The sequence below is a fragment of the Heterodontus francisci genome, chromosome 24 (assembly GCF_036365525.1).
Source record: "Heterodontus francisci isolate sHetFra1 chromosome 24, sHetFra1.hap1, whole genome shotgun sequence".
NCBI classification, from domain to species: domain Eukaryota; kingdom Metazoa; phylum Chordata; class Chondrichthyes; order Heterodontiformes; family Heterodontidae; genus Heterodontus; species Heterodontus francisci.
In genome coordinates, this window is record NC_090394.1 from 73580182 (window position 1) to 73602693 (window position 22512).

The following is a 22512-nucleotide window of genomic DNA, read 5'->3' on the forward strand; positions in this document are numbered from 1 at the left end:
CAAATGCAATAAGTTGAGAGGAGAGGTGAAGTGGAAAATAAGACTGGCAATGAGAGAATATGAGAATAGAATGGCAGTCAACATAAAGGGGAACTCAAATATTCAACCGGCATGTAAATAGTAAGAGGTGGAGTGGGGTATTATGGGACAAAGAGGGTCATATATTCTTAAAGCCACACTGCAACACTAGAATAATTTAATGAGTACTTTGTATCAGTGTTTACCAAGGAAGATGTATCTGACAAAGTATTGGTAGAAGCAGAGTGAGGCAATGGATAGGTAGAAATTGAGAGCGAGGAGGTACTGGAAAGGCTTGGCTATGTTTAGAATAGATAAGTCTCCCGGTCCGCATGGCTTGCATCCCAGGTTGCTAAAGGAAGTTGGGTTGGAGATCGCACACCCAATCCCCTCTGCCTACAAGACCCCCCCGATGTCACCCGAGCAGAACAAACACTGCATGAAAAAGCAGGAGGGGTTTCTGAGCCCAACCAACGTGAAACTGCTTGCGCACACGATGGGTATGCAGGAACGTCCCGAAGGACTGGGACGAGCAAGGACAAATGGTATGGGAAGCAGCAAATAACTTCCAAAAAAAAAAAAATGGGTGTAAGAATTGCTTCCATTAATGTGCGTAGCATTAAATCTACTACGCAATGTGTTTCAACCTTGGATTACCTTGCCAAGGTCAAAGCTGACCTCCTGTTTCTGCAGGAGTGTGGAATACCACACCTCAGCAACTACAGGCAGTGGTCGCGATGGTGGTCCCACGGGCCATCGATCTGGTCGGGGGGTAATGATTGCCGTTCCTCCGGCCTGGGTATTCTGCTGCGGGGAGGTAACTTCACCATCTCCGAAGTTAAGGAGGTAGTGGGCGGTCGCCTCCTCGTAGCAGACGTGATGTACAACAGTGCTCCGCTCCGGTTGATCAACGTGTACGCCCCGGTACAACGCAGCGAGCGGCTGACCGTCTTCCAGCAGCTCCCACTGCTGCTGGCGACGTCCAGGCCGGTCATCCTAGGCGGTGACTTCAACTGCATCATCGATGCGGCTGGACGATCCGGCAGTGACTACAGCAAACTGGACGCTACGTCCAGATTCCTAATGGAAACAGTTAAAGATGCCAAACTGCACAACGTCTTCAGCAAACCTGCAGACTGAGCGCAGCGCAGATACACATGGTCAAGATCGGACGGGTCTGCCCGTTCCAGGATTGACTTCCTGTTTGTGTCCCGTGCTGTCACGGTCGGATCCACCGACGTCAAGCCGGTGTTCTACTCCGACCACTGCCTCTTACTGGCCGACTGTCACTTACACGACGACCAGCGGGTTGGCAGAGGGACGTGGAAGCTCAATGCTACACTGCTGACCCCAGAGAACGTTGAGGAACTCAAAAGGGATTAAAAAGGTTGGAGGACCGTGAAACCCCTCTTTGAGTCTCCAGTTCACTGGTGGGAAGCGATCAAGGAGAACATCAAGAGGTTCTTCATCCACAAAGGTGTTCAGAGGGCGAGAGAGAGACAGAGGGAAATGTCCCGACTCCAGAAAATTATGCAAAATCTACTCCGGTTGCAGTCAATGGGGGTCAAGGTCAAAGAGGACCTCCAAGAGGTGAAGAGCCAGCAGGCCTCGCTCTTTGCCAAGAAGGCCTCCAAGATCATCTTCCGGTCCAGAGTCCGCTCCATCGAGCAGGACGAGACGCGCTCGCGTTACTACTTCGCAGTCCGACATTCTAAGGATCAGCAAATCCTTTTATGCTGGGCTATATGACGCGAAGCCCACAGACAGCAGAGTCTCCCAGTCCTTCCTGTCATCTATCACAGAGGTCTTAGATGACAGCAGGAGGGAGAGATTGGACGAGCTGACAAAGGCTGTCGAGTCCTTCGAGACGAGTAAAACTCCCGGGAGCGACGGCTTACCGGTCGAGTTGTACTCGGCCCTGTGGGACTGGGTCGGCCCGGACCTGCTGGAAGTATATGAGAGTATGCTCCTGGCCGGCAGCATGTCAGAATCCATGAGGAAAGGCATCATCACCCTCATTTACAAGCAGAAGGGGGAGAGGGCAGAAATCAGAAATTGGCGGCCCATCTCACTGCTTAATGTTGATTACAAAATTCTGTCCAAAGTCATAGCCAGTCGAGTCAAATCTGCTCTGGAGTTGGTGATTCACCCCGATCAGACCTGTACTGTACCCGGCAGGAAGATCTCTGATAGTCTCGCGCTACTCAGGGATACGATCGCCTACGTACGGGACAGGAGGGTGGACACCTGCCTCATCGGCCTGGACCAGGAGAAGGCTTTTGACAGGATATCGCACACCTACATGATGGACGTGCTTTCCAAAATGGGGTTTGGGGAGGGAATCTGCAATTGGATCCAACTGCTCTACACAAACATCAGTAGCGCAGTCTCAATCAACGGGTGGGAATCGGAAAGTTTCCCGATCAAATCTGGAGTCAGACAGGGCTGTCCTCTCTCCCCAGTCTTGTTTGTTTGCTGTATTGAACCCTTTGCTGAGTCTATTAGGAAGGATGCGAGCATAAGAGGGGTGACAATCCCAGGCAGCGGAGGCATTCAGGTTAAAACCTCCCCATACATGGATGACGTCGCCGTCTTCTGCTCGGATCCGCTATCCGTGCGCAGACTGATGAGCATCTGCGACCAGTTCGAACTGGCCTCGGGAGCCAAAGTTAACCACGGCAAGAGCAAGGCCATGTTCTTTGGGAACTGGGCTGACCGATCCTTTGTCCCCTTCGCCGTCAGGTCAGATTACCTGAGGTGCTGGGGATATGGTTCGGAAGGGCCGGGGCGTGCACCAAAACATGGGAGGAGCGAGTAGCCAAGGTACGACAAAAGTTGGGCATGTGGGGGCAGCGATCTCTCTCCATTGTGGGTAAGAACCTGGTCATCAGGTGCGAGGCGCTCACGTCGTTTCTCTACGTGGCGCAGGTCTGGCCCATACCCCACTCCTGTGCCGTGGCAGTCACCCGAGCCATTTTCCGCTTCCTCTGGGGATCTAAAATGGACCGGGTCCGGAGGGACACGATGTTCAAATCTCTGGACAAGGGCGGGAAAAATGTACGCAACGTGGCCCTCATCCTGATGACCACCTTCGTGTGCGGCTGCATCAAGCTGTGTGTAGATCTCCAGTATGCAAACTCCAAGTGTCACTACGTGCTGAGGTTCTATCTGTCCCCGGTGTTGCGAAGGATGGGCCTGGGCACATTGCCGCGGAACGCTCCATGCAGTTGGGCCATGCCGTACCACCTATCCTTCGTGGAGCAGTTTCTGCGGGAAAACACCTTGGACCACCGGTCCATCATGCAGTGGTCTGCACGGAATGTCCTCAAGGCCCTACGGGAAAAGGAGACGGTGGATCCTGTCGGATGGTTCCCCGAGCAGACCGTCAAAGTCATTTGGCGGAATGCCTCATCACCAGAACTTTCAAACAAGCACCAAGACGTAGCTTGGCTGGTGGTGAGAAGGGCCCTCCCCGTCAGATCCTTCATGCACACCCGAAGTCTCGCCCCCTCCGCACAATGCCCCCGCGGTGGCTGTGGTGGGGAAGAGACGGTCGCCCACCTCCTCCTGGAATGTGTCTTTGCAAAGCAGGTGTGGAAAGAGATGCAGTGGTTTTTGTCGAGGTTCATCCCAAGCAGCTCTGTAACACAGGAGTCTGTGCTCTACGGGCTGTTCCCAGGGACGCACACCGAGACAAACATCAACTGCTGCTGGAGGACTATCAATTCGGCGAAAGACGCCCTTTGGTCTGCCCGAAACTTGCTGGTCTTCCAGCGCAAAGAGTTGTCCACCACCGAATGTTGCAGACTGGCACATTCCAAGGTCCAGGACTACGTGCTGAGGGACGCACTAAAGCTTGGGGCAGCCGCAGCAAAGGCTCAATGGGGAAAGACCACAGTGTAAGGTCCCCCCACCAAGCTGAACTGAGGGGCTGGATCCATGGGAAACCCCTCGAACTGTATCGTTGATATTTTCTTTTGCTGTAAATGTGAAACTGTAATTGGCATGACAATAGTGAAATGGAAGGGTTGTGAAGAAACTCATGATAGTCTAGAAGGAAACTGATCTCCCTTGCAAAGTTTGTATTTTTTGGTGCTGTTTGAAACTGTTTGGCAATGTAATTTTTGCAGATTTTTATGAATGAAGTATATTTTGGAAATAAAAAAAAAAGTTGGGGTGGAGATAGCAATAATCCAATCTTTCCTAGATACGAGGGAGGTGCCAAAGGATTGAAGAGTGGGAAATGTGACACCATTATTCAAGAAGGGTTGTAAGGACAGTCCTAGCAACTACAGGCCAGTTAGTTTAACATCAGTGGTGGGTGAGGTTTGAGAAACAATAATCAGGGGAAAAAATCAACAGGCACTTGGAGAAGTTTGATTGAGTTAATTAAGGATAACCAGCATGGATTTGTAAAAGGCAGATGATGCTTGACTAATTGCATTTTTAGATGAAGTAACAGAGAAGGTTGATGAAAGGAATGCGGTGGATGTTCTCTATGGATTTTGAGAAAGTGTTCGACCAGATATCACATAAAAGGTTGATTAACAAAATTGTGGCTTTTGGAATAGGAGAGGTAGCATCAAATTGGATTTTTAAAAAATAACTCAAGGACCGAAAGCAGCGAATTGTGGTAAATGGTTGTTTTTCAGACTGGAAGATGGTAGATAGTGATGTTACCCAAGGGTCAGTGCGAGAACCACTGCTTTTTTTTTTTTGCTATATATAAATGACTTGGATCTTGGAATACAGAGTGCAATTTCAAAATGTGCCGATGATACCAAACTTAAGAGTTGCGAACAGCAAGGATGATATGAACCGCCTGCAACAGGACATAGATTGGCTAGCAGAATGAGCAGACAATTGGCAGATGGAATTTAATACAAACAAGTGTGAGGTGATGCATTTTGGCAGAAGAGATGGGGTGAGGCAAAGTAGACTTAATGATGCAGTTCTAAAGAGTGCGCGGGAACAGCAGGACCTGGGGGTGTATGTGCATTGATCTTTAAAGGTGGCAGGACATATTGAGAGCGTGGTTAGCAAAGCATACGGGATCTTGGGCTTCACAAATAGAGGCATTGAGTACAAAAGTAGGGAAGTTATGCTGAACCTTTTTAAAGTTCTGGTTAGTCCCCAACTGGAGTATTGCATCCAGTTCTGTTCACACTTTAGGAAGCATGTGAAGGTCCTTGAGAGGGTGCAAAGGAGATTTACCAGAATGGTTCCAGGGATGGGTGATTTTAGTTACAAGGTTAGGTTGGAAAAGTTGGGCTTGTTCTCCCTGGAGCAAAGGAGATTGAGGTGTACAAGATTATGACTGACTTGGATAAGTTAGACAAGGAAAAACATTGCTGTTTATGGGAACTTGCTGTGTGCAAATTGACCTCCGAGTTTCCTACATTAGAACAGTGATGACACTCCAAAGGTACTTCATTGGTAGTAAAGCACTTTATGATGTCCTGAGGACATGAAAGGTGCTATATAAATGCAAGTCTTTGTTTTTACTAAGTTGTTTTTTTAAAAAAACATAATATGGATCACAAAAAATGAAGGTAACATTACCCTTTAATATTCCTTCAGTGTTTTGTAGCAACTCCATCATTAATTGGACAATTTCCATAGGAACTGGCTGGGGCTGTTTCAACATAATTAGGAAATTCCCATATTTTCCAAGTGCTTCCAATGACTTTAGATTGAAGTGTCGATCATCTTTCCCTAAATGGTTTTAGTTTATATTAATTGTTGGAATGATAGTATTGGACGACAACATATTTAAATAGGTTAAAAAATAGAATAGTCAACATGTCATTGAGTTGGTACAAAATAAAAATTACAAGAAAAATGTTTCTTTACCGCAAGCAGGAAAAAAGATGTTGAAATATTCATTGAACGTTTTTTTTTTGGATTTAAAAAAGTCAGCATTCACTGAATGCAGACCCGCCTTGCCTAAGCTCGATATCACCAAGGGGCGGCATTCCACATATGCTAAAGCTACCTCATTGATTGCAGTAATAGTTATGATGTAGATGCACTTAACATTGGGTAAATACCAGCAGGGTATGCCTAGAGGCAAGCGAATCAATCAAGCAGATCACTATGGAGGTGATAACATTAACTTATTTTTTAAAAAGTAATTGAATATTTTGTATTTACCCCCAGTAGGCAGTAAAGGAATTATTTGAACAAATAATACTACTTAGATTTTCCTTTCACAGTAATGTTATGTTAATCATTTATGAGTAGTCTTAGATATGTACATATCGTTGTGTTCCACTGTTGCTAGATGAGTCTTTCCTCATTGCACAAACATTGATGTTTGCTAAACAGTCTTGATCTGTTGCTAGGCAAATAGGGCAGATTGCATTTGGGAGTGTCTTGTGAACCTGTAACATCTTGTATGCGTATGACATAATAAATCACAGAAGATAGTAGTCTGAAAAAAATTTCTTTAGATAGAGTAACTAATACATTCACAAAGTCACTGTATAATTTTGCGCAGTACTTACTGGTGCATATATTGGGATGTTGAAATTCTCAATATAGAGTTGGTGGCATTCCTTAGGCTTGGCTAGGGATGGGAGATATTCAAGATTCTACCTCCATAAGTAGGGGTCTTACAGGGTTGATTCATTCCACTATGTGGAACTTTAGGGGCCTAATCAAACAGTAAAATCCTTGGTTGTTTCTGCCATCTTGGAGCAGTTGGTCTTGGAGTGTGGGGAGGCTGTCTGGGTCAAGTATACTTCAGGAAAGATTCTATAGACTCTGGAACAGTTCCTACAGATTGGAGGGTAGCTAATGTAACCCCACTATTTAAAAAGGGATGTAGAGAGAAAGCAGGGAATTATAGACCAGTCAGCCTGGCATCAGTAGTGGGGAAAATTCTAGAGTCCATTATCAAAGATTTTATAGCAGAGCACTTGGAGAACAGTGGTAGAATCGGGCAGAGTGAGCGTGGATTTACGAAAAGGAAATCATGCTTGACATATCTACTAGAATTCTTCAAGGATGTAACTAGTAGAGTTGGCGAGGGGGAGCCAGTGGATGTGGTTTATTTGAACTTCCAGAAGGCTTTGGACAAAGTCCCACAAAAGAGAATAGCATGTAAACTTAAAGCGCATGGGATTGGGTGTAGTGTATTGCAATGGATAGAAAATTGGTTGGCGGACAGGAAACAAAGAGTAGGGATAAATGGGTCTTTTTCCAAATGGCAGGCAGTGACTAATGGGGTATCCCAGGGATCGGTGCTAGGACCCCAAATATTCACAATATACATTAATGATTTAGATGAGGGAACTAAATGTAATATCTCCAAATTTGCAGATGACACAAAACTGGGTGGGAGGGTGAGTTGTGAGGAGGATGTAGAGAGGCTTCAGGGTGATTTGGACAAGTTGAGTGAGTGGGCTAATGCATGGCAGATGCAGTATAATGTGGATAAATGTGAGGTTATCCACTTTGGTAGCAAAAACAGGAAGGAAGATTATTATCTTGAATGGCTATTAACTGAGAGAGGGGAATATGCAACGAGACCTGGGTGTTCGCGTACACCAGTCGCTGAAGGTAAGCATGCAGGTGCAACAGGCGGTAAAAAAAGGCAAATGGTATGTTGGCCTTCATAGCAAGAGGATTCGAGTACAGGAGCAGGGATGTCTTGCTGCAATTATGCAAGGCCTTGGTGAGGCCACACCTGGAATATTGTGTGCAGTTTTGGTCTCCTTATCTGAGGAAGGATGTTATTGCTGTAGAGGGAGTGCAGCGAAGTTTACCAGACTGAAACCTGGGATGGCGGGACTGATGTATGTGGAGAGATTGAGTCGATTAGGATTATATTCGCTGGAGTTCAGAAGAGCGAGGGGGGATCTCATTGAAACCTATAAAATTCTAACAAAACTTGACATGGTAGATTCAGGAAGGATGTTCATGATGGTGGGGGAGTGCAGAACCAGGGGTCATAGTCTAAGGATACGGGGTAAACCTTTCAGGACTGAGATGAGGAGAAATTTCTTCACCCAGAGAGAGGTGAGCCTGTGGAATTTGCTACCACAGGAAGTAGTTGAGGCCAAAACATTGTATGTTTTCAAAAGGGAGTTAGATATAGCTCTTGGGTCTAAAGGGATCAAAGTGGTATGGGGAGAAAGCCGGAACAGGCTACTGAGTTGGATGATCAGCCATGATCATAATGAATGGTGGAGCAGGCTCGAAGGGCAGAATGGCCTACTTCTGCTCCTATTTTCTATGTTTCTATGAAAGGGCTCTAGGCTGCTTTGTACCTCCAAAGCTTCAGCACACAGTATATTATCCATTCTGACTGGCCTTGTTGCACAGCTGGGACATTGCACTTTGCCATGGAGGCTGAGAAAATACACCTTCTGATTAGCAGTGACAGATATGATAACTTGTCTGTAGCCAAGGGGCTGTTCCAAAACACCTGGGCCTGTACATCTTTCCCTTTGTAGTCCCTGAAGAAAAGACAGAAAAATTCTAAGAAAATCTCATCATTAGCAACAATACTGTCAGCCTGGAAAGAGGGCTGTCTCTCTGAAATTATGCAGGACTTATCAGCCTATTTCCTCAGTATGGCAAAATGAGAACTCCCAGGCATTTTCACCACAGATAGTTTCCAAGTCTTAAGTGAAAAAGACATTACTAAGTGAAGCCAGATTATCTCTTTCAAACAAGTGGGAGGCAAACTTCACCTCAACCAAGTTACTTCATGACCTGTCCGTGCTACTAAAGCTGTAGCATGAGCCCCCAAGCAGAGAACTGTAGCTATTTGCACCCTTTCCTCTTCCTCAAGAGCCAAAGACAGCACAAAGCCTTATCTGAAATGAAATTTCTTGACTAGAACCATAGAAAAATTACAGCATGGAAGGAGGCCATTCAGCCCATCGTGGCCTGCTGGCTGAAAAAAAAAGAGCCGCCCAACCCAATCCCATCTTCCAGCACTGGTCCGTAGCCTTGCAGGTTACTGCACTTCATATGCATGTTCAGGTACCTTTTTAAAGAATTGAGGGGTTCTGCCTCCACCACCATTCCTGGCAGTGAATTTCAGACACCCACCACCCTCTGGGTGAAAATGTCTTTCCTCAGGTCCCCTCTAATCTTTCTACCAATCACCTTAAATCTGTGCCGCCAGTAATTGACCTCTTCACGAGGGGAAACATGTCTTCCTATCTGCTCTATCCAGGCCCCTCATAATTTTGCACACCTCAATTAAGTCACCCCTGAGCCTCCTCTGTTCGAAAGAAAACAACCCTAGCCTATTTAATCTTTCCTCATGGCTGCAACCTTCAAGCCTTAACAACATTCTTCTAAATCTCCTCTGTACTCTCTCCAGAGCAATTATGTCTCTTCTGTAATGTGATAGAGCTACTTTTGCCAATGTTTGTCAGTGCTCTCAGATCATCATGTACACAAACATTTTGATAAACTGGGTAGAATAGTGACACTGGGCAGGAATTCCCTGCAGGCCTCTGAACCCTGCCGTCAGGCTCAAATGGGGATCAGAAGACTGCACCATGTGGAAAACAGTCACTCAATGTGATTTTCCCCAGAGCAGCCTATTAATGGCCATAGGCCGGGCTTGCTGACCAATTAAGGATAGCGGTCGGGCTCTCTAAGCTGTAGGGCCAATCAGAGGTCTGCAAGCTTGAAAGCAGCACTGTAGTGGGAGTTGCGGGGAGAGGAGGTGGGTGGTGGGTTGCAAGGGAGATTCCCTCTGCCACACGGGAGGCGGCCTCCAGATGGCTATACTGGCCGCTGCTGCCTGTGGGCCTGTAGGCCAACTGGAACATCCCAGTCAGCCACCCTTAATTGACCTTTAGTGGCCCTTAACGAGCTGGATCGGCTACCCGCCGCATGACAGGTAGGCCTGCCGACCATTCCCAACCCCCATCCTGCCTTCGTGAAAATGGCCCAGGGGCAGAATGACACTGGGGAACCATCTGGCAACGCTATTTTTAGTGCCTGCCTACCTCTGTCCCAGCCCCAGCAGGGCCTAAAAATCAAGTCCACTGATTCAGAAGATGGCAGTTCAATATTGACTGCCCTGTTCAGTTCCAATCACAGCCAGACCAAGTATAAACTGTAGCTTCCTCCAAATGGGGAAAGATAGACAGAGAGAATCAAATGCCTTGCATAAGCAATACCCTATAGTTGCTGTTGATTGACCCAATTGATGGAGGCCAGGAAGTAGCTGTCTCTGCTTTCAGATCATTTAAAATCATTTACAGTAAGCAAATAGTGTGCAAATTTTTTTTAAAGATTTAAAATCGATCATCTTTTTAAATCTATTTTCCAATTGTTCCCGCAGGACAAGTCCTAATGGAGATTTCAGAAGTACACAAAAAAGTCAACATCGACATGGAAGATAATGTATGTATATATTAAACGTTTAAGGTTTGCACTCTTTGAAATAACTTTAAATGACATTACATTTGTCTTGCAATTTAAACATATCCTTCAAAATTATTGTACTTTTATAAGTTTAAATTGCAATAGTCTAGTTCTGGTGTGTGATAATTCCCAGATGCTAGGGTCCTGATTTCAGCCATCTAATTGTAGGAGGTTGTTTGTATTTTCCAAACATTTGATAAACTAAGTTTGATTCATTTTAAGCCACTAATAGATCTTTTCGTTGTCCAATTACAAAGTGATTTCAGAAGAGTCCTGAAAGCAGGATGCCTGTCTACCCTTTGAATGGAGAATTCAAAGGAACAAGGAACTCTAAAGAGTTGAAGGAAATTCATTTGTTTTGGTCACCTATGGAAGCTTAACATCTGTTTTAAGAATCTCCAAACTAAGCTATTGAGAAATTTGCATTGCCATTCCTTTATCATTTGCCTAGAGCAGTTTATGGGATGATGGTCATTCACATCTGCTGCCCAACCATTAGCTAGAAAATAAATGGTGACTGGGGATGGGGACATAGTATGTTAATATATAAGCTACTTTCATCATTATTTAGTTTTTGCTTTCGAATTTATTTAGAATTTGCTTTTCTTGCTATTGTAGTTTCTCATTCAAAGTTCTTTTTTTTTCCATCTTCAAGTTTAGGAAATTTCATAAAGACCTCATAAGTGAATTGGAGAAAAAAACTGATCAAGACATGAAATACATGAATGTAGGTATCTAACGTATTTATTCTACAACTATAACTTGTGCAAAGTGGTGATTAATTGCCACTTCTACTAAATACAGATGTAACTGATATTTAAAAGAAAATCCTTCAACTTTCTCAAGTACTGAATATCACTCTATGTTTTGGAATTTGTGCCACCAAAAGGGTATATCCTTTCTTTTCCAGTCCCACCCAAATGTGTTTATGTTTGAAATATTGATGGTATGTTAATATATTGCAAGAAAGCCATTTTGTAGATAATTCTGAAGTGACAGCCAGCAGTAGTGATTTCCCTGAGCATATAATTAATCACTTCAAGCCAATAACTGAAGCATCTCTAGGATAATAAAAGCTCAAGTATACCTAAACAGAGAGGACAAGGCTGTCATAATATAGCTTAACAATACCCTTTATACTTCCATAGAAATAAATCCAGCAGAAATTTGTTAACTCATTCAACTGACATTGTAGGACAGATATAAACTTGCGTTTGTCTACAATTTTGCATTTTAGCAGCTAGTTTTTCTTTAGTTTTTAAGGTATTTGAACTTGCAGGAAGAACTGAGACAGCAAAAAATGTAGCATTTTATGTAGATAATAAGTATTTAACCTCCTGCCCATGTTCTCGTCTCAGCATCTCCTCCTTCAACCAAAAACTGAAGGACTGCTCCATGATCACAGGAATGCTATTCAATTTAATTTTCAGGTGTTGTATTATAACAGCAACTTGCATTTATGTAACACTTTTAGCGTAACAAAACGCCAAAGGCACTTCACAGGACCATTGCTAAGTAAAATTTGATATCCAGCCACATAAGGAAAAATATTAGGGCAGATGACCAAAAGCTTGGACAATGTAGTAGGTTTTAAGGAGAGTCTTCAATGAGGAAAGAAAGGTAGAGAGGCGGAGAGGTTTAGGGAGGTTTAAAGTTCCAGAGCTTGGGGCGTTGGCACTTGAAGATACGGCCAGCATTGGTGGAGCAATTAAAACCGGAGGCCAAAATTAGAGGAGTACAGATATGAGGGTTGTGGTACTGGAGGAGATTGAAGAGATATGGAGGGATTTGAAAATAAGCTTGAGAATTTCAAAATTGAGGCATTGCTTAGGAAATGATTATAAAAGTAGGGATGTTTTACCATAATTATATAGGGTGCGACCACACCTGGGGTACTGTATGCAGTTTTGGCCTCCTTATTTATTTCAGGATATAAATGCATCAGAAGCAGTTCAGAGAAGGTTCACTTAACTGATACCTGGAATTGAGGGGTGGGGGTTACCTTGTGAAGAAAGCTTGGACAGGTTGGGTCTGTATCCATTGGAGTTTAGAAGATGAGAGGTGATCTTATTGAAACATATAAGTTTCTGAGGGGACTTGACAGGGTGGATGCTGACAGGATGTTTCCCCTTGTGAGAGAGACTAGAACTAGGGGACACAGTTTAAAAATATGGGGTTGCCCATTTAAGATGAAGGTGAGAATTTTTTTCTCTGAGGGTTATGGGTCTTTAGAACTTTCTTCCCCAGAGAGCAGTGGAGGCAGGGTCATTGAATATTTTAAAGGCAGAGATAGATAAATTCTTGGCTAACAACTGAGTCAAAGGGTATCAGGGAAAGTGGAGTTGAGGCCACTATCAAATCAGCTATGATCATATTAAATGGCGGAGCAGGCTCGAAGGGATTGAATGGCCTACTCCTGCTTGTAATTCGTATGTTCATTTGTTAACTGGGAGCCAAAGCAATTCAGTGAGAACAGGAGTGATAGGTGAACGGAACTTGGTGCGAATTATTTTAATATTGAAAAGACAGAGTAACAAAGATTAAGAATGCACATAAGGAATGAAACTAATACTTACCTGAATTTCAGCAATGTTGATGAATTAAGCAGAGTCAGTTATTCCTAGGTTTGAACTGCTGTAAAACCTTCAGCCAAGTAGAATTCTCAACTATTGCTCTGCAAGATAGTCGAATCAATTGAAGTTTTTTTTGGTAATTCAAAAAACTGCAGATTAATGTGTTGATGTAATTTTACTTGCAGGCAACTCTTAAAAAGTACCAAACAGAACATAGAACTAAATTGGATTCTCTTGAGAAGTCTCAAGCAGAGCTCAAAAAACTTAGAAGGAAAAGTCAAGGAACGAAAAATGCTTACAAATATGAAAGTAAAGAAATGGAGGTGGGTATTAGCTTATTTTTTGTATAAACTGACAAGTAATTTCCTATCCTATTGCTGTCATCTCCCTCCTTCATCAGAGAATGTGCAGAGTCTAAACTATTAATTCTTCTAAATTGTGTCTATGGTTTGCTGGTGAGATGGTTTGGGGCATAGCTAATACGTTCTTTAAAGGATGGAGCACTTCACTGCCTAGCCTTTTATGTTTGTTTCTCTGAAAATTGCTTAAATTCATATTCAGCCTGGGCAATGATGTGAATATTAAAATTGTGTAAGTATCTCTGAGGTAGAGAAGCAAGGAGATGACCACTTGTTGAAAAGAATGGGTGCAGGCATCAGGATTGGGCTGATCTATGAATTTTAATCTAAAATATCGAGTTAAACTAGCACAATATATATCTTTTTCAGTGGTGAATGTTGAATGTACAGTGCTGGAGCCTCAGCTATTTACACTCTAATAATGACTTGGATGAAGAGACAGAGAATAATGTATCTAAGTTTACTGATGATACAAAGCTCGGTGGAAAGATAAGCTGCAGAGAGGACATAGAGAGGCTGCAAAGAGATATAGACAGGTTAAGTGAGTGGGCAAAAGATGGCAAATGGTGTATAATGTAGGGAAGCATGAAGTTGTCATAAAAATAGAAAAGCAGAATTTTTTAAAAAAGCTTTGAAACTGACGTGTTGATGTTCAGAGAAACTTTGTGTACTCGTACAAGGAATGCACAAAGTCAACATGCAGGTGCAGCAGGCTGTTAGGAAGGCAAATGGCATGTTGGCCTTTATAGCAAGGGGATTGGAGTACAGGAATAAAGAAGTCTTACTAAAATTGCACAGGGCTTTGGTGAGAATGCAGCTGGAATACTGTGTGCAGTTTTGGTCTCCACATTTAAGAAAGGATATACTTGCACTGGAGGCACAGAGTGTGAAGAAGGGGGTTTGGTAAGCGAGGGAGTTCGATAAGGAGGGAAACTATAAATTAATTAAGAAAAAGTAAATTTGACTGCACTCAGTCAGAGAGCGCGCATCAGCGAGACCAGCGGGGCTATAAACAGCGTGAATCAGCGAGACTATAAACAGCGTGAATCAGCGAGACCAGCAGGGCTTGCTGTCGCCTGTAACCAGTTGGAGCCCGCATTCAGAAAGGGAACAGAGAGGTGTGATGTCACAGGGAAGCAGGTAGGTGTTTGGCTGGTGAGTATTACAGCTCAGGGACTGCGTCTCAACAATTGGCAGACTAAAAATGAGAAGAAAAATTAAGTATGAAGGAACAATTGAGTAGCAGGTGAGTTTTTTTTTTGAGTAAAGTTTATTTTAACTAGTCATAAAGTTATGCAGCACAGAAACAGGCCCTTCGGCCCACCGTGTCCGCACCGGCCATCTATTCTAATCCCATTTTCCAGCACTTGACCCATAGCCTTGTATGCTATGGCGTTTCAAGTGCTCATCTAAATACTTCTTAAATGTTGTGAGGGTTCCTGTCTCTACCACCCCTTCAGGCAATGCGATCCAGATTCCAGTCATCCTCTGGGTGAAATTTTTTTTCCTCAAATACCCTCTAAACCTCTTGCCCCTTACCTTAAATCTATGCCCTTGGTTATTGACACCTCCGCTAAGGGAAAAAGTTTCTTCCTATCTAACCTATCAATGCCCCTTATAATTTTGTATACCTCAATCAGGTCCCTCCTCAGCCTTCTCTGTCCTAAGGAAAACAACCCTAGCCTATCCAATCTCTCTTCATAGCTGAAATGCTCCAGCCCAGGCAGCATCCGGGTGAATCTCCTCTGCACCCACTCCAGTGCAATCACAACCTTCCTATACTGTGACGACCAGAACTGTACACAATACTCCAGCTGTGGCCTAACTAGCGTTTCATACAGCTCCATTATAACCTCCCTCCTCTTATATTCTGTGCCTCGGCTAATAAAAGCAAGTATCCCATCTGCCTTCCTAACCACCTTATCTATCTGTGTTGCTGCCTCCAGTGATCTATGGACAAGTACACCAAGGTCCCTCTGACCCTCTATACTTCCTAGAGGCCTACCATCCATTGTATATTCCCTTGCCTTGTTAGTCCTCCCAAAATGCATCACCTCACTCTTCTCAGGATTAAATTCCATTTGCCACTGCTCTGCCCATCTTACCAGCCCATCTATATCATCCTGTAATCTAAGGCTTTCCTCCTCACTATATACGACACCACGAATTTTCGTGTCATCTGCCAACTTACTGATCATATCTTCTATGTTCACATCTAAATCATTAATGCACACTACAAACAGCAAGGGCCCCAGCACCGATCCCTGCGGTACCCCACTGGTCACATGCTTCCACTCGCAGAAACAACCCTCGACCATTAACCTCTGCCTCCTGCCACTAAGCCAATTTTGGGTCCAATTTACCAAATTACCCTGGATCCCATGGGCTCTTAGCTCCTTAACCAATCTTCCATGCGGGACCCTCACAAAAGCCTTACTAAAGTCCATGTAGACTACATCAACGGCTTTACCCTCATCTACACACTTAGTTACCTCCTTGAAAAATTCAATCAAATTTGTTAGACATGATCTCCGAGAAAGCCATGCTGACTATCCTTGATTAATCCCTACCTCTCCAAGTGGAAATTAATCCTGTCCTTCGGAATTTTTCCCAATAGTTTCCCTACCACTGATGTTAGACTCACTGGCCTGTAATTACCTGGTTTATCCCTGCTACCCTTCTTGAATAATGGTACCACATTTGCTGTCCTCCAGTCCTCTGGCACATCTCCTGTGGCCAGAGAGGATTTGAAAATTTGTGTCAGAGCCCCTGCAATCTCCTCTCTTGCCTCACCTAGTAGCCTGGGATACTTCTCATCTGTGCCTGGGGACTTATCCACTTTTAAGTCCACTAAAACTGCTAATACCTCCTCCCTTTCAATGCTAATTTGTTCGAGTATATCACAATCCCCCTCCCTGATCTCTACACCTACATTGTCCTTCTCCATAGTGAACACAGATGAAAGGTAATCATTTAGAACCTCACCTACATCCTCTGGCTCCACACACATTGCCACTTTGGTCCCTAATGGGTCCTACTCTTTCCCTGGTTATCCTCTTGTCCTTAATATATAAAATGCCTTGGGATTTTTCTTTATCTTGCCCGCCAGTGTTTTTCATGCCCCCTCTTCGCTCTCCTGATTACTTTAAGTACCCCCCTACACTTTCTGTACTCCTCTAAAGCCTCGGCTGTTTTCAGCCCTCTGATTCTGCCATAAGCCTCCTTTTATTTCCTTCTGCAATCCTCTATATTGCTTGACATCCAGGGTTCTTGGTCTTACTGGTCCTACCCATCACCTTTGTGGGAACATGTTGGCCCTTCAGTACTTGTAAGGTTTTACTAATAGTTCTAAGATGTTTTAGTATTGGTAACATTTTTTTTTTAGTGGTAGCAAAGGATCAACTAATAAATTAAAGGTATGGCAGGGTTGCTTCAACCTCGAGAGTGCTATTTGGGAGCTCCAGGATGCTTCCCGTATCCTGGATAACCATTTGTGCAGGAATTGTCATCAATTGAGGCAGTTTGGCTCCAGGTTTCGGAACTTGAGCAGCAGCTGGTGACACTGCAGTGCATTCATGAGGATGAGAGCTACGTGGATAGCTTAAGATTATGCAGGGAGAGAGGGAATGAATGACCGCCAGGCAGTCAAAAAGAAACATGCAGGAGACCCCTGATTGCATCTCACTCTCCAACAGGTATTCGGTTCTGAATACTGATGAGAGTGATGGTTCATCTGGGGAGCACAGCTAGAGCCAAGTCCATGGCACCATGGGTGGCTCAGCTGCACACGGAGGTACAGGGAAGACTGGAAGAGCCATAGTGATGGGTGATTCAATCATCAGGGGAACAACAAGGCGTTTCTGTGACCGCAGATGTGAATCCAGGATGGTGTGTTGCCTTCCTGGTGCCAGGGTCAAGGATGTCACTGAGCTGCTGCAGAGCATCCTGAAGGGGGAGGGTGAACGGTTGTGGTCCACATCGGAACCAACGACATAGTTGGAAAGAGGGATGTAGTCCTGCAGTCAGAATTTAGGGAGCTAGGTAAGAAATTAGCAAGCAGGACCTCAAAAGTAGTATTTATTTATTTAGAGATACAGCACTGAAACCGGCCCTTCGGCCCACCGAGTCTGTGCTGACCAACAACCACCTATTTATACTAATCCTACATTAATCCCATATTCCCTACTACATCCCCACCATTCTCCTACCACTTACCTACACTAGGGGCAATTTACAAAGGCCAATTTACCTATCAACCTGCAAATCTTTGGCTGTGGGAGGAAACCGGAGCACCTGGCGGAAACCCACGCGGTCACAGGGAGAACTTGCAAACTCCGCACAGGCAGTACCCAGAACTGAATCTGGGTCGCTGGAGCTGTGAGGCCGAGGTGCTAACCACTGCGCCACCCAATCTGGATTACTCCCAGTGCCACACGCAAGTGAATAGAGGATAAGACAGATGAATGTGTGGCTGGAGAGATGATGCAGGAGGGAGGGCTTTAGATGCTTGGGACATTGAGACAGGCTCTGGGGAAGATGGGGCCTGTACAGGCTAAACGGGTTGCACCTGAACAAAGCCTGGACTGAGTTCCTTGCGGAAAGTTTTGTTAGTGCTGTTGGAGAGGGTTTAAACTAGTTTGGCAGGGGGATGGGGACCTGAAGGTAGACTCGGTTGGGGCAAAATCAGAAATAAAATGGAAGGCTGAAAATTAATGGATGAGTCTGGAAGACCGAGGAAACAAAGGTTACAAAATAAAGAGTTTGGCAGTGCTCAAAGGTATCTATTTCAATGCAAGAAGTAGAACAAATAAAGCAGATGAGCTGAGGGCACAGATAGATACGTGGCAGTATGATATCATAGCTATTACAGAAATATGGCTTATGGAGGAACAGGAATGGCAGCTCAACATTCCTGGTTATAGGGTTTTCAGATGCGATAGGGAGGGGGATAAGAAAGGAGCGAGAGTGGCAATTTTGGTTAAAGAAACTATTACAGCTGTGAGAGGGATGATATGTTAGGTTCATCAAATGAGGCCATATGGATTGAGCTAAGGAACAAAAAAGGGGCAATCACACTGCTGGGAGTGTACTGTAGACCCCCAAACAGTCAGAGGGAGATAGAAGAGCAGATATGTAGGCAAATCTCTGAGACGTTCAAGAACAATAGGGCAATAATAGGGGATTTTAACTACCCCAATATTAACTCGGATAGTTTTAGTGTGAAAGGAATTGAGGGAGCAGAATTCTCGAGATGCATTCAGGAGAACCTTTTTAGCAAGTCCAACAAGAGAGGATGCAGTTTTAGACTTAGTTTTAGGAAATGAAGATGGGCAGGTGGAAGGAGTGGCAGTAGGAGAGCATTTTGGTGGTAGTGATCATAATTCAGTACGTTTTAACATAATTATGGAAAAGGACAAGGATAGAACAGGAGTTTAGAGTTCTCATTTGGGGCAAGGCCAATTTTACTAAGCTGAGGAGTGATTTAGCGAAAATGGACTGGAAACAGCTACTTGAAGGTAATTCAGTGTCAGTACAGTGGGAGGCATTCAAACGGGAGATTTAAGGGGTTCAGATTAAACATGTTCCAACAAAAAAAAAGGTGAGACAGCCAAACCTAGAGCCCCTTGGATGTCAAGAAGCTTACAGGGTAAGATTAGGCAGAAAAGGAAAGCTTATGCCTGACAGAGAACTCAAGTCTACAGAAAGCCAAGAGGAATATAGAAAATGGAGGGGTGAAATTAAAAAGGAAATTAGGAAAGCAAAGAGAGGGCATGAAAGAATATTGACAAGCAAAATCAAGGTGAACCCAAAGATATTTTATGAATACATTGAGTGAGAGGACAACTAAGGAAAAAGTAGGGCCCATAAAGGACCGAAAAGGTAACCTATGTGTAGGGGCGGAAGATGTTGGTATTTTTCTTAATGAATACTTTGTGTCCGTCTTCACAAAAGAGGGGGACGCTGCAGATATGGTAGTTAAGGAAGAGGGGTGTGAAGTATTGGATGTGATAAACATAGGGAGAGAGGATGTATTAATGGGATTAACATCCTTGGAAGTTGATAAATTACCAGGGCTGGATGAAATGTACCCCAGGCTGTTAAAAGAAGCAAGAGAGGAAATAGCAGAAGGTCTGACCGTCATTTTTCAGTCCTCACTGGGACTGGTGGAGGATTGGAGGACTGAATACTTACAGGTTCGGTCAGTCTAACCTCAGTAGTGGACAAATTATTGGAATCTATCCTGAGACAGTATAAACTGTCACTTAGAAAGGCACAGATTAATCAAGGATAGTCAGCATGGATTTGTTAAGGGAGGATCTTGTCTGACCAACTTGATCGAATTTTTTGAAGGAGTTACAAGGAAGATCGATGAGGATAGTGCAGTTGATGTGGTCCACATGGCTTTTAGCAAGGCTTTTGACAAGGTTCCACATTACAAACTGGTTTAAAAAAAAATCCCATGGGATCCAGGGAAATGCAAGGTGGATACAAAATTGACTCAGTGGCAGGAAACAAAGGGTAATTGTTGACTGGTGTTTTTGCGACTGGAGGGCTGTTTCCAGTGGCATTCTGCAGGGCTCACTACTGTGGCCCCTGCTTTTTGTGGTATAAGCGATTTGGACGTAAATGTGGGGGGCATGATCAAGAAGTTTGCAGGTGACATAAAGATTGTACGTGTAGTAGATAGCGAGGAAGATAGCTGTAGGCTGCAGGAAGATATTGATGGTCTGGTCTGATGGGCAGAAAGTGGCAAATGGAATTCAGCCTGCAGAAGTATGAGGTGATGCATTTGGGGAGGTCAAACAAGGCAAAGGAATACATGATTAATGGGAAAATACTGAGAGATGTAGAGGAAATGAGGGACCTTGGAGTAAATGTCCATGATCCCTTAAGGTAGCAGGACAGGCCGATAAGGTGGTTAAGAAGGCATATGGAATCCTTTCTTTTATTAGCCGAGGTATAGAATATAAGATCAGGGAGGTTATGCTGGAACTGTATAATTTGGTTTGGGCACAACTTGAGTACTGTGTGCAGTTCTGGTTATCTCATTACAGAAAGGATGTAATTGGACTAGAGAGAGTACAGAGGAGACTTATGAGGATGTTGCCAGGACTGGAAAAATGCAGCTATGAGGAAAGAATGGATAGGCTGGGTTGTTCTCCTTGAAACAGAGCAGGCTGGGGGGGAGATCTGATTGAAATGTACAAAATTTTGAGGGACCTGGATAGAGTGGAGCTGAAGGGCCTATTTACCTTAGCAGAGAGGTCAGTGATGAGGGGGCATAGAATTAAAGTGATTGGCAGAAAGGTTAGAGGGGAGATGAGGAAATGTTCTTTTCACCCAGAGGATGGTGGGGGTCTGGAACTCACTGCCTGAAAGGGTAGTTGAGGCAGAAACCCTCAAATTCAAAAGGTGTCTGGATGTGCACCTCAAGTGTTGTAATCTCCAGGAAGGTGGGATTAGAATGGGTAGAACTTTTTTCAGCTGGCACTGACACGTTGGGCCAAGTGCCCTCTTTCTGTGCTGTAAACTTTCTATGATTCTATGAGGCGGTGCAGTGAAGATCTACTAAATTAGTCCCTGGGATGAGGGGTTTGACCTATGATAGGCTGAGTAAATTGGGCCTTTATTCTCTGGAGTTTAGAAGAATGAGAGGCGATCAAATTGAGACATACAAGATTCCGAAAGTGCTTGATAAGGTAGAAGCTGAGAGATTGTTTCCACTAGTTGGGGAAATCTGGAGCGCAGGGACACAGTCTCCGGCTACGGGGCCGATCATTCAGGACTGAGATGAGGAGAAATTACTACACTCAAAAGGGTTGTGAATCTTTGGAATTCTCTACCCCAGAGGGTTGTGGATGCTGCATTGTTGAATACATGTAAGGCTGGGATAGATAGATTTTTGGTCTCGCAGGGAATCGAGGATTATGGAGTTTTGACAGGAAAGTGGAATTGAAGCCCAAGATCGGCCCTGATTGTATTGAATGGCAGAGCAGGCTCGATGGACCAAATGGTCTGTTTCTGCTCCTACTTGTGTTCTAGTATTTCTAGTACACAGAGGGAAAAAGGAAATGTTCTGTATCATGGGTGTGGTTTGTACTGTAGTGGTACAGTGGAGTCCTACTGATCATCTGTAGTGATAACCAGCTTTAACTATGAAAATCTACTTTTATTTTTACGTTTATTGTAATCAACGCAGTTTGGTTGTAATGATCTCTTTAGTGACAACTCTCCTATGTTGAAGGACAGTTGTCTGAGTTGCAACATTAGTACTGATCAGTGCATTCTAGTAATCATTTGATTTACCAGCTAAATTCATCACTTTACCAGGATTGTACTTTAACCAAACATGCTATATGTTGAGAAAATTAAATATGTAAAAGAATGATTAAGCTATTTGTTGTAAATGTAAGTCTTCTCCTTTACTACTAATTCCTTCCTCTCCCCAGCCACATACTCAGGCTAAACTAAGTCTGTTCATAATCTTGATGTTGTAATTAAACTGAATATTAAATTCCATGTCCTGTCTGTCACCGACTGCTTATTTCCTCCTGCACAACACCGTTAACCTCAATTCCTACTTCAGGCACTCCATTTCTGAAAACTTTATCCATTTCTTTGTCACCTCCAAACTCAACTAATGCTCTTATTTGGGGACCTTTATATCCTTCATAAACTCCAACTTATCCAAAAATCTGCTCCACATGTTCAATCCTATCCAAAGACCAGCTCGACCTTTACCCCCATCTTCAGTGACCTACACAGGTTTCCTGCTCCAGTACATTAAATTCAAAAATGTTTTGAGACTTGGAGTATCTCTTTTTACAGTAACAGTCCTTTATACATTCAAATTGTTGTTGATGGTTTCCTGCTGATTTCCATCAATTGCAACTTGTTTTTTTTTCCTCTCCACCCCACCATCCAGTATATGCTATCTTCAAAAGCGCCCTTCTAATTTCCAGTGGGTTTCCTTTAGCTGGGAGAGAGGCTTGGACTTCCTCCATCACCGTGGTGGTGTTAGTATTTTATGTCAGTGTCTTCCAATAGAAATTGCTGACTAGCCACTACTGTGGTTATGGCAACATCATTTCAACCATACACACTATTTTAGTACAAAATGCTTTACCTGTAGCCACACAATACGGGTAAACTTACTTCACATG

The 22512-nt window shown here is 43.9% G+C and overlaps 1 protein-coding gene across 1 annotated transcript in view; it reads left to right on the plus strand.

The window, feature by feature from the left end:
• Positions 1-22512, plus strand: part of LOC137383525 (BAR/IMD domain-containing adapter protein 2-like 1) — a 148306-nt gene that overhangs the window by 47731 nt on the left and 78063 nt on the right. The window contains exons 4-6 of the mRNA XM_068056570.1: positions 10334-10395; positions 11072-11143; positions 13175-13312. Coding sequence (XP_067912671.1) covers positions 10334-10395; positions 11072-11143; positions 13175-13312 — 272 coding nt within the window. The remainder of the gene's footprint in view (positions 1-10333; positions 10396-11071; positions 11144-13174; positions 13313-22512) is intronic.